This window comes from Artemia franciscana, chromosome 13, assembly GCF_032884065.1.
Source record: "Artemia franciscana chromosome 13, ASM3288406v1, whole genome shotgun sequence".
Classification (NCBI taxonomy): domain Eukaryota; kingdom Metazoa; phylum Arthropoda; class Branchiopoda; order Anostraca; family Artemiidae; genus Artemia; species Artemia franciscana.
Genome location: NC_088875.1, coordinates 13,312,663 through 13,325,396, shown reverse-complemented (window position 1 = coordinate 13,325,396; position 12,734 = coordinate 13,312,663). Strand labels below are relative to the sequence as shown.

The window sequence follows — 12,734 nt, the reverse complement described above, 5'->3', positions numbered from 1 at the left end:
CGTAAGGTTTTTCAAGGATCGGAAAGACTCGCTTCTAGGGAATGCAGTTATTAGGGAACGAGCTTGTCTTCCAGGTACTGTTGACATAATGCATTGTATAGTGGAAATCCAACCCAGTTAAAATCTAGTTGGGCTCACTGATATTGCTTTTAAAAGAAACTATAGTAGCTTAGAAATTTGCTAATGAACAAAGAAGAATGGTTTAGATATTTGAGGGGCCCCTGTTTTTAGTCCCCATGTGTTTTTTTTTTTTTTTTTTTTTTTTTTTTTTTTTTTTTTTTTTTTTTTTTTTTTTTTTTTTTTTTTTTTTTTTTTTTTAATTAAATAGTCATCAGTCCAAAACACAATTCTTTGCAATTTGCTTCGTTAAGGCTAATAGTTGTGTCCGTATTTTCGAGTAAACGAAATTAATATTTTTATTCTGTATTATATTTATTTCCATCCTATTCTTGTTTGCTTGTCTTTATTTATTTATCTTTATAATAATATTTTTCATTTGTTGTCTTTTTTATTTATTATTTTGTTTATTTATATTCTTTTCTATTCAATTTGATTTTAAAGTAGAACTGATGGCAGCTCATTGTACTCCCCTGGTACCTCAGCTAATATTTTAGGCATAATAGGATCATGAAATTAGACCTACCCATTGCACTGGTGCAAAAAGAAAGACACCTTTGATAAAAACATTATTCTTTTTTACTCTGCTTTTTTATATTTCACACGTTTTTTGGTATATAAATCCATGACAATCGACTCCTCACAACCAAATATTTATTCACATAAACTACACTGGTCTATGAATATATATTAACCTCTCTACCAAACTTTAACCGTTTCACCACATTAAAAAATATTTTAATCGTATATTAAAGAGGAGCTAATCGCTCTAAATTAGGAGTTGACTCCTCAAAAGTAAGTATTTATTCACATAAACTACACTGGTCTATGAATGTGTTTTAACCACTCTATCACACTTTAACCATTTCACCGCAATAAACTATTCTTTAATCTCATATTAATGAGGAGCTAATCGCACTAAATGAGGAGTTGACTCTTCACTAGTAAGTATTTATTCACATGAACTACACTGGTCTATGAATGCATTCTAACCACTCTACCACACTTCAACCAGTTCATAACATTAAAATGTATTTTAATCGTATATTAATGTGATTTAAACCACTCCCTAATTGGTCAGGACGGGATGTGTCTGTGGTAAAATCACATATTTCTGTAGCTGTAGCGTGTAGCTTCGTTTGACTTTCATCTTAAAGTATTAATTATTTTAGATGATACATCTGCCGTTACTTCGTCATATGAAGCGTTTTGTCATGTCCAAAGTGATTTTTGGATCTTTGGTTCTTGTCATAGTGAAGATACCTATAAGTATCATAAAAGCATTGGTTCCAGAATATCTTCCTTTCAACTTCAGTCACAGTATGTAAGTACTTGTTATCTAACATCGTCATCGTGTTTTTCTTTTTAAATATGATTTAAATTGTATTGAAGGGTATGACAATTTGATTATTTGACTTTCCTAGATGTAAATATTGATTATTACTAATGGCAGATCAAATACTATATAAGCAAATTTTATTTTGATTTTAATAATTATTTTAGCAAATCTTATTTTAAACTAAACTTTGACAGAAGATGGCAAATCTGTTATCAAGTTAAAAGATCCAATTGACGCTACAACAAATTTCTTTTCATGTTGCTGTTGTTGTTTGGGGTTTGACGCGTTCGACCAATAGGTATTATGCGTTCGTATCCCTCGATTATTCTGCGCCTATGTAATCACTGGCATGCTTGGGTGTCACTTCAGTCAATATTCATTGAATTCATGTGTGTGTTCCTTATATTGCTATTGGTAATAGGTTATTTACCTTCAGCAATTGCCTGCATTAAAAAACATATCTACGCTTTTTCGTAATGCAATTATAATACATATACAACACATTTATAATAAATAGTACATTTGTACTTTATGTCACATAAATCCAGATATAAAAATATAAACAGATAAAATACAAACATAATAAATGTAAAATAAAAATATATAGGGAGTGAAAAGAAGTCTTATAGGGAGTGAACCAAACCAGTAGCCTGAACAAATCTACCTTCTAACCTTCTGTTCAGGTTTTTTTTTTACCAAAAAACCGGAACCGAAAAGGTTCCGGTTCATTAGAATTATCTGACATATTACGTGGACAGAGGTCATAGCTCTTAGGTGAGGTGATATTTACTTTATTTGACCACAGTAAATTATCATAAATTGAGTTTAATCCAAATTCACCTGTATCTCTGTTTATGGAAATATTCTTGAAGAGAATCTTTTTAATTTCGATTATTTCCCTGAAAATTTGCCTCAAACCCTGGTCCCTAGAAATCAAAGAAACATTTTCAAACAAAATAAAATGATTTGGAAAATTAAAGATATGTTCCGAGTGGGCCGACGTGAAATCGTCAGGTTTGATATTTTGCTTTAAAGACGATGAAATAGAATTATGATGTTGTAGCAATCTCGTTTTTAAATTCTGGTTAGTACGTCCCACATAAGAGCTTCCACAAATACATGGGATTTTATAAACCCCACTTTGTTGCTCTACGGAAGTCCGATCCTTTCCAGAATTTAAAAAACTAGCCAAAGTATTACTACCTCTTAAAGCTACCTTTAAACCATTATTTTGTAAAATTCCTTTAAATTTACATATATATATATATATATATATATATATATATATATATATATATATATATATATATATATATATATATGCCAACACAGTTTATTATGATTGTTAACTGCTCGACAATGAATGCTTTTCGTAATAAGGATGATCTTATGTCTCATAAAAAATTTAACCTGCCCACTTTCTAAGCTAATGGCGTCAATTAATTGAAATTGAGGGGGTGTCTTTTTCAAATCTAAAAGGGACAATTTTATTTTGCAATAAAAATGTAAAAGAAAATCTATTAATGAAAACAACGAAACATGTGTTTTCCAACATATATAGTGGGGAGGGGGTCAATTAATCTCTACACTCAATTTTTGTGAAACGGTTAAATAAGTTGCTAATTGAGCAGTTGTGTATATATGTGTGTATCTTCTTGCATTAGATCTTATTTTTCTTTAATTGGAGCACTGAGATTATCCGACCTGAAAAAAACCACGTTGTATGTATTCACTGATTCACTGTGGAACCCTTCATTTCTCCGAAGAAAGTGGATCCAGCAAAGGTTCAACAAAGGTTCACTGAGAGATTGTTGCTTGCATTGCCGAATTGTATTACCACCTCTACAGTTTCCAAATGAACTTGTTTGTCTTTTCTTACGGCGTCACTCCCTACCTAAGGAGTTACACAAACGAATCAGAAACTTGAACTCATGATTTGTTTGAGCTTCATTCAACGTGAGTGTTGACCGAACCATCAATAGTCTTAATATTTTTAGCTTCAATGTAGCTGGGATATTTATCACAGCATCAGTTTGGGGACCCTTCCGATACAAACTACTCAATGTGATTTGGAACTACCTTTGTATTTCCAAATGTACTTTTTAGACCCGAGGAAGCTGTTGGCAAACGCCTTGTACATTCTTTAAATTTACGATTCCTCGTACCTTAATGGATCTGTTATGGCTCATCTGTTGATTCGTACCCGGTTATAGCAACACGTTGCAAGGCCGACGCAGGGACCCTAGTAGTCAAGAAGCGTAGTTAATCCGATTATGTGCTTGCTTAATGGATCTCTTGGAAAAAACGTTGCGAGACAAAAGCAATTATGCCAAAGGTTGTGTGAAAATGCCAGAAGTGGGGGATGATGCAGATCAACTTGCTGCTTCGTTGGGACAACAGCCTCCGAACGTGTAACTCACTTTTAGTGTACCAGATGGTGTGGGCTATAGTCGGTTCAACCCTCCTGCATGGTATGAAGTATGTGTTGTACTTACTTTGAATGTTGACCATAGTTTTCCGTCAAAGGAAATGGTAGTAAAACAACGTGTTTTATTCAGCTGGACCGTCAGAATGAACCGTGGATATGTCACTTCAAACACCAAGTAGTCCATATCCAGCACGGCTTGAATTAGCGCAGTATCATAATGGTTTTTGACTTGAACACACCAAAAGCCTTTCTCTTCTAGCAGAAACATCCGACCTGCGTGACACAGTTTTTAATGCTTTATGTTTGGTGGACGACTTTCCCAGCAATGTCTGGTTGATTAATTTATTCGTGTTGAACGTGACCGCATTCAATGACATATGTGCTTAAGTTAATTGTGTGTATTCTGTTATGTCATAGGCTACATTGTTTATAATGTGTTAGTGGTAATTGTTTGGTTAAAAATTGAAAAAACTGTGGGAAAGAAGAGGTAAGATGTAAGAGGAAGATGTAAGATGAAGAAGAAGAAGAAAATAACTGTCCTCCATAACTAGAGCAATTGAGATAAACGAGCACTTGGACCAGGTCTTGGCCTTACTTATCTATCCAATTACCTAGGAAAGAACAGTATAACCAAATCGAAATGTCCAAATTCATGTAAAGTTGTCATTAATAAATGTAAGCCATTGTATTCTATATAATTGTTCCTGTGCATTATTTAATTCTGTTCCATTGTGTTCTTTTAAAGCGTTCTTTTAAAAATGTAATACGGTATTATTCTCGGCAGTCTCCGCCTTTCTGATGACTCTGTCTCTGTAAACATAAAGACTGCGCTCCTCTAGCCATTTTCTTAGGATGTTCGGAGGGTTTTTATGGTGAAGAAATCTCCATCCTGTAAGAGATAATCTCCTGTCGAGAAAATTTGATTACAAATGCCTTTTTAGGGACGTTCTCGTGCCAGAATTCTCCCTTGAACTATTAGTTCTTCAAGTGATTCTTCCCTGTTTGCTTGAGCAAGTTCATACAAGGCAATGGCTTTTGTCAGTGCTTCGTTGGTGGTGTATCGTTGTCGGGAATGTTCTTGGAATAAAGTCATACTTAATTGGAGATGAAAATATAAGGAGTCAACAAGTACAGGTATTGTAACTTGAAACTTTTATAGTAGTAACTGCTATTATTTTATTGATTTTTTCAATAGTTATAAGGTTGGTTCTATTGAAAGATAATGGTTTTGAAATAGTGCGCAAATTTTGTAGACTATAATTATGTTTAAACTACTGTTAAAAGCTACTTTTGTAGCTATTGTCGAAAGCTACTACTGCTCCTACAAAGGACAAAAATTACAGTTTTTAAATTAGATTAAATTTTTGTATTTTATTTAATTGATTTCATGTTGAAAATTTATATGTTTAAATCATTTAACGGCAAAATTAAATTTTTAAAGGGAACACAAATAAAATTAAAAAGCAGTTTCTATAATACAGTGTCTATTAGTAAGTACCATTTATCGGGTTAAGAGGAATATTTGATAGTAGATAGTGATAGACTATCTAAATTAATTAAACAATCTAATAAAACTTTAATGTAACCCTCTAATAAGTCATTTGATAATAGAAAATATTCTATTATCTAAATCTATTCTATTATCTATATTCTATTATCTATATTCTATTATCTATTATCTAAATTAAAGTAACAGCCTTCTCACCTGTACTTAATTGACAGATGATTTTTTTTTTTAAATTTAAAATTAAGAGAATTGTTTTGGGGAAGCTTCAAAACAATTACATGGAAAATCAAAATCCGCTTATTATAACTTGATTTGCATGAAGAACTGGAAAAAGAAGTCTTATTTTAAATACAGCATTCAAAATCGAGAAAAACCTAAATAAAATAAATTAAAATTGGATCCTAATGCCCTGAATCGGCAATTTTTATTTTTTAAATAAAAATTGCTCAAAATTACTCTCAGTTACTCAATCTCTTTAAAGGAGACTAATTTCCAGTGTCAGTTCTAGCCTCTTTTGCGCCCAGGACAAAATCTTGATTAGTACCCCTGCCTCGCCAAATTTTTTCAAATATTTTTCTTTATCAACAGAATTTGAATCCAAAATATTGTAACTAATTGATAATTAAAAGAAATTTCATCTACTTATTTTTATTTTCATGGAATGTTGACTGTAGTTTAAACTGATGGAGCCGTAGACTTGTCGCACAAACTGTTGAATGTCGGTAGGTACAATGTTATCATAAAAGGTGCCTTTGTAGATCTTGTAAGTTTCAATCATGTCGCCATGATAGATACAATAAGCCAAAGCTGGTAATTGGGTAGTATCATCCATGGTCTCCTGAGAAGTGGTGTCTTGGAGAGTCGAAACTGTTACTTGGGTTTTTCTTTTACTATTTACATGATGCCAAAAGTCTTTGGTTCACTTTATAAGCAATCTGCTAACTTCCTTTCTTGGACGCTAGCTCTGGACCGGGTTAGCTCTTGTATTTTGTTTCGAAGTCTCTTAAAAGCAACCTCTCAAAGTCCTGAACCGATGATTTTGATTTTTAAAGAAAAATTGCTCAAATTCACTCAAAATTACTCAATTTCTTTAAAGATGACTAATCTTCAGTGGCAGTTCTAGCCTATCATGTGCCCAGGGCAAAATCACGATTAGTGCCCTAGCCTTTCAAAACTTTGAGAGGTAAATTTTACCAGTTTTGCCTCTCATTCAGACTATCTATATTAGTCTTTGTTCTATGATTTTCCATGGCTTGATGGTAACTTGATTTTAATTCAAAAGGCGAAACGGACTCGGTCGGGCCAGTGGGACTGGATTTCTACTCCTCCCAGGTCCCCTGTTTACTTTGTATTAAGTTTAGAACAGACGAAGACAAGGCTTCCTCAGCAGTAGAATAGAGCTCTCCAATCAAACCATCATGGACAGGAACTTTGAGTAAAGATCGTGGATTCCATTTTTCTCCTGAAATTCTTCCGTCCAGTTGATGTCACCAAGCTTCGTTTGCATTGAACTGAAGTCAGCCTTAGTGTAGTTTTGTGGTGGGTTGCGCTGTGGTTGCGAAAATAAAGAGGCTGAAAGGTAAAATGTGATCTCACAGTAGTTTGACTTGCCAATGGGAGGACGAAGCTGAGTGTTATGAAGTAGATCCTTATCGTTCAGTAGCAGAAGGGGAAGTATTTGTGGCTTGTTGTTGCCCCTGGTTCTATTTGACTCTTCTATCAGTTAATGCAGGCAACAGCTGCTGAATGTTGATACGAACATGGCTTCTACAGAATTCGAGTATTCATACTTGTGCTTCCTCTTCCAGTCTATTTTTGGTAAGTTCAGTTCACCGGGCTAGTGCAATTTTGGACCATATGTAGTTGCTCTTGGCAAATGATTGATTTGTTTGTTGTTGTTTTTTTTTTTTTGGGGGGGGGGGGGGGGTAATGTTGGAACTACGATATGAAACGCGTAACAAGGTGTTATGTTGACGATCACAATGGAAAGCCAAAGTTTTTTCTTGCTCGGTTCTGAGGAACAATCAAGGCCGAGTGTGTGAGCGTCGTTTCCTTTTTTTACATAACACAAAATGTCCCTTAATTGGTACCTTTATTGGTAGTCACGTTTTTTCTTGTGGAGAGAATAACCAGTGATCTGAAATTCATAGAGTTGGTTGATGTCTTGGATTTTTTAGTTTCACTTCTACAATTGTCTTTATATTGGGTTTTTCTAGTGTTACGACCTCTTTTAGTCTCCTCTAGTTTGTCTAGAAAGGATTTGGCATTAAATGTTGTTCGTATTTGCTTTGTCATTAGGTCTTCGTAGAGCAGGTGCTTCTCTAAGAATGATGGACCGCTTCTTCGACACATCACCGGATAGTTGCAGTTTTAGAAGACGCACACGTGGTTTGCCGTCTGCCCAGCTGGACGTGGTCGACAATGTCCTTGGTTTCAAGCTTTACTGTGAAGTCGTTGCCAGTAGTCAGGTTAACCATATTTTCAGCATCGTGGACATTGTCGTTCTGTGCTAGTCTATGGATCACTAAATTTGATCTCTTTTTTTTTTCATTCGTATTTTCTCCTTTTCTCCTGTAAGTATTGTGCCGACTGTTGGTGCAATTTTATCTGCGGTTTCTTGCAGTTGGAGTAGTAGGTAGAGATTTAGCTGTTGTTAAATTGTCGGTTTGAAGGAGCTCCTTGGCTTTTAACTAGAGAAGGGACACGCTTATTTTCGAACAACCAGAACTCTAGTATTGGAAGGGGGTGGAAATATCGTCATGACGCTTAAGGGCTAAGAAATGATCAAACTTCATGCAATGGCATGTTGCATGTTCCCACTCTGACCAAAAAAAAAACAAAACATTTCAGTGACTCCAGCTTGTCTTTTGCCTTACGAGAGTCACAGCAAGTCGAGTAGCTGCTATTTTTCCACTGAATTCTGCTGCTCTTGTATTTAAGGTAGTCTGTGAGGCTGCTGGTTGTGTTGTTTTTGTTTTGTTCCCTATAAGGGCACCAATGTAGCCGACTGCTGTGTCACTTCGGGGTATTTGGGACTGCTGCTTTTTGTGGTACTGCAATTGTATCGGTGGGTTTGCTGCAAGGACATTTGAAGGACGTTAAGGTTAACACATTTCAAATGACACCGCAACAAGCACTTGGAGGTTGTGTATCTAGCTGATTTTCCGCTTGTTTCCGAATTTGTAGCTTTCTAATTGCTTACTGTGTAGGGATAGCAAGTCATTCTTCGTTTAGATGTGGTAAGCCAACAGAGATGCTGGAACCTTTCCCCCCAATTTGACGTAGCTAAAGCTGAAAAGCAGCTCTTTAGTTTGTAGAACCGCTACTAACCTAGAGGTTACACGGGTCATCCTTTAATGGCAATTTAATGATGTTTAAAGTTTGTCCTGGCTTCTTATACAGCCTCTTTATTTCGCAGTTACTTTTGGGTTTCCAAAACATTAAGTTACCCACAAATAAATGTAATATTGGGTACTGTCATGCTGTGAATTGTGAATAATTGTGAATTGTGAATTGTGAATAATACTGTCATGTAAAACTGTGAATAAGTTTTTATGACTTGGGGAATAGGAATTGAAAAAAAAAACGAGCTGTTTTAAGGAATCTCGAAAGTGTATCGCAAAGACCTTTCTTACTTGGATTTCATTATGGCTATAATGAAAGCCTTCATAATTCTAGACTATAGCTGCTACGAAGTATGAATCTGTGTCCTTTTTTTTCTTTTTCTGACATTTTTGTTACTGTTTCTGATTACAGGCGCAAGCACCTCCTCCTGCCCCAGTAGGAGCCGAAGATGGTCCCGGGATATTCAGACTTGGTGCAGCACATCAAGCTTTCCTTCAGCGGGAAAATGCTATTGCTTCCCAACCTTATGAGAAACCCAGATTTTTCCCTGTGAGGGTGAGTTTTGCTTCTTTTATTTTAAATTAGTGATAATCAAGTTCCTTTGAGTGTTAATTGCTATGAGATTTACACTAATATCACATTACTATTTCATGATTCTGTTACCGTGAATGTCCAAAAATTGTGGATGTTGTCTTTCACTGGTGAGTGCCAACAAGCATCAAATATTTAAGTAAAAGATCAAATATTTCATTACATTCTTGTCCATTCGGACCCTCACCGGTGTATGTCGAAAATCACCGATATGCTCTGTTGAATGTCCAAAACAGAGGGGGAAACCCCTATCCTTAACACCCAATCCTATGAATGTCCAAAAGAGAGGAAAAAATAAACATTTTAATAAGATAGGAAAAAAACAACTCCTTATCTCTGCTTTGATTCAGTCAGCTTAGTTGGTCTTGTGCAAAGTTTATGTCAGCCTTATGCAAAGTTTGATGGTGACAGCAACGTTAAAAAAAAAAAAAAAAAAAAAAAAAAATCCGACACCCTTATTTATACAAAATGGATATTGCAGTGAATTATAATCCTTCTTTTTTCAAAAGTCAAATGTATTAATTGCAGGTAAACGAGAAGACAATTATTTTTATTTTTATCAAGAAAAGTACTCTAAAATACCCTGTGAAGTGGTTTTTGCTAAAATTAAGTGCACCACACCTTTGGATTACAGACGATTAAAACGTTTTGAGATAAATATTGCAATTAGATTTGAAAAATGTTTTTACGTTATAATATTGCAATTTGATAATGGTAGAGAATTCAGTAATCAAGTTATATCCGAAATTTGCGCTATGTGAATTTTTATTGCTATTATTTTCTTTTCTCATTAAAAATGTACTGTGTGTCTTGTCATTCCTCCGTTGTCATTCCTCCAAGAAAGAGCGGCGAAAAATCTATCGTGACGGAATTACGGAGAAGAAAATATAAATCTCAGAAATCGTTAACACTCACCTTTAGTTTATGGTGAATGTCGACATTCTTCGGTGAAAGTCAGAAATAAGGATATTTAACAAATATTTCGGACATACACCAAGCGACAATACTTCAGTTGACATTCACCAGTGAACGTTGACATTCACCACATTTCAGACATTCACGGTAACAATTCCATATTGAATGAATTTCAACATAAATTAGGATGACATTATGATAATATAGAATATGATTTCAACATAATTATAATTAGAAACGATTGAAAAAACTCAGTTTGAATATACTTAATATATATATATATATATATATATATATATATATATATATATATATATATATATATATATATATCTATATATATAAAAATAAGTTGTCTGTCTGTCTGTCTGTGGATCAGGTGACGTCATGTTTCTGTGTTGACTGACGTCATGAAATAAGTAAGAAAAGAAAGCGTTCCGAGGAATCACAAGAACAGCAAGAAAACAGGCTTGCGGCTAAAGAACGCAAAACCGCGCAGTTAGATGAAAATCCACCTGGACAGCGAGAGTCAAAACATATCAAAACTGAAAATGATAGCGATGATGATTGGGTTTGGGATTTTGACTTGGATAAGGTCATCAATGCCTACCAGATTTAAGTTAAAAAAACAAAGGTTCGTCGATATGTACTTCATAGTGACGCTGAAAAATAAAGAAGAAAAAGAAAACTGAAAAAAGAAAAAAGGTAAAAAACTAAAAAAAAACTAAAAAGAAAAAACACTCAAAGAGAAATTACAGACCGGGACACAAATGACGACCGAGACAGAGGGAATATAAGTGACGACCGGGAACCTCAAAGAGAAATTACAGACTGGGACACCCGGACACAAATCACGACCGGGACACAGGGAATATAAATGACGACCGGGACACAGGGACACAACTACAACGGGGACGCCGGGGGCACAGGCGGGATATATAAATGACGACCGGGACACAGGGATTGTTCGAATAGAAATTACAGACCGGGACACAAATGACGACCGGGACACAGGGAATATAAATGACGACCGGGACACTCAAAGAGAAATTACAAACTGGGACACCGGGACACAAATGACGACCGGGACACAGGGAATATAAATGACGACCGGGACACAGGGACACATCATTAGAATAGTGAGGTATAGATCTGAATACGGATTGTTTTTCCCATGGACAATTATATGTTGCATGTTCAAGAGTCAGTAAACCTGACAATCTATTTATAAAAAACAAAGGTTCGTCGATATGTACTTCATAGTGACGCTGAAAAATAAAGAAGAAAAAGAAAACTGAAAAAAGAAAAAAGGTAAAAACTAAAAAAAAAAACTAAAAAGAAAAAACATTCAAAGAGAAATTACAGACCGGGACACAAATGACGACCGAGACAGAGGGAATATAAGTGACGACCGGGAACCTCAAAGAGAAATTACAGACTGGGACACCCGGACACAAATCACGACCGGGACACAGGGAATATAAATGACGATATATCTATCTATATATATATAAAAATAAGTTGTCTATGGATGTGTGGGTCTGTCTGTCGGGTGACGTCATGTTTGTGTGTCGACTCACGTCATGTTTTCGTCTGACGAAATTACAGACTGGGACATCGGGACACAAATGACGACCGGGACACCGGCACATAGGGAATATAAATGACGACACTCAAAGAGAAAGCGACCGGGACAAAAGGAATGTTCGATTAGCAATCACCATCAACAAAGCACCGGGACACAAATGACGACCGGGACACAGGGAGTATAAATGACGACCAGGACATAAGTAAAAAAAAACTAAAAAAACTAAAAAAAAGGTAAAAACTACAAAAAAACTAAAAAGAAAAAAAAACTAAAAACTAATAAAAAAACTAAAAAAGCTAAAAAACTAAAAAAAGAAAAAAAAGAAAAAAGGAAAAATAAAGGAGAAAAACAAAACTAAAAAAACGAAGGTATATACAGACCGGGACACCGGGATACAAATGACGACCGGGACACAGGGAATATAAATGACGACCGGGACACAGGGACACAACTACAACGGGGACGCCGGGGGGCACAGGGGGATATAAATGACGACTGGGACACCGGGACACAAGGAATATAAATGACGCCTTGGACACTCAAAGAGAAATCACAGACTGGGACACCGGGACACAAATGACGACCGGGACACAGGGAATATAAATGACGACCGGGACACAGGGACACAACTACAAAGGGGACGCCGGGGGGCACAGGGGGATATATAAATGACGACGGCGACACAGGGAATGGTCGATTAGCTATCACCATCAACAAAGCTCAAGGGCAATCATTAGAATCATGAGGTATAGATCTGAATACGGATTGTTTTCCCATGGACCATTATATGTTGCAAGTTCAAGAGTCGGTAGACCTGACAATCTATTTATATGCACAGACAATGAGACAGCAAAGAATGTTGTATATTTGCAAGTTTTACGTAGTTAAAATATATATATATATA

At 35.5% G+C, this 12,734-nt stretch overlaps 1 protein-coding gene across 1 annotated transcript in view; it reads left to right on the top strand.

The window, feature by feature from the left end:
• The window catches only part of LOC136034546 (E3 ubiquitin-protein ligase MARCHF6-like), a gene marked incomplete in the record, with an annotated part of 64,307 nt that extends 53,849 nt beyond the window's left edge, over positions 1 to 10,458 (top strand). Inside the window, 3 exon segments of the mRNA XM_065715777.1 lie at positions 1,290 to 1,441; positions 4,826 to 5,018; positions 9,148 to 10,458. Coding sequence (XP_065571849.1) covers positions 1,290 to 1,441; positions 4,826 to 5,018; positions 9,148 to 9,321 — 519 coding nt within the window.
• Between the last annotated feature and the right edge of the window lie 2,276 nt (positions 10,459 to 12,734).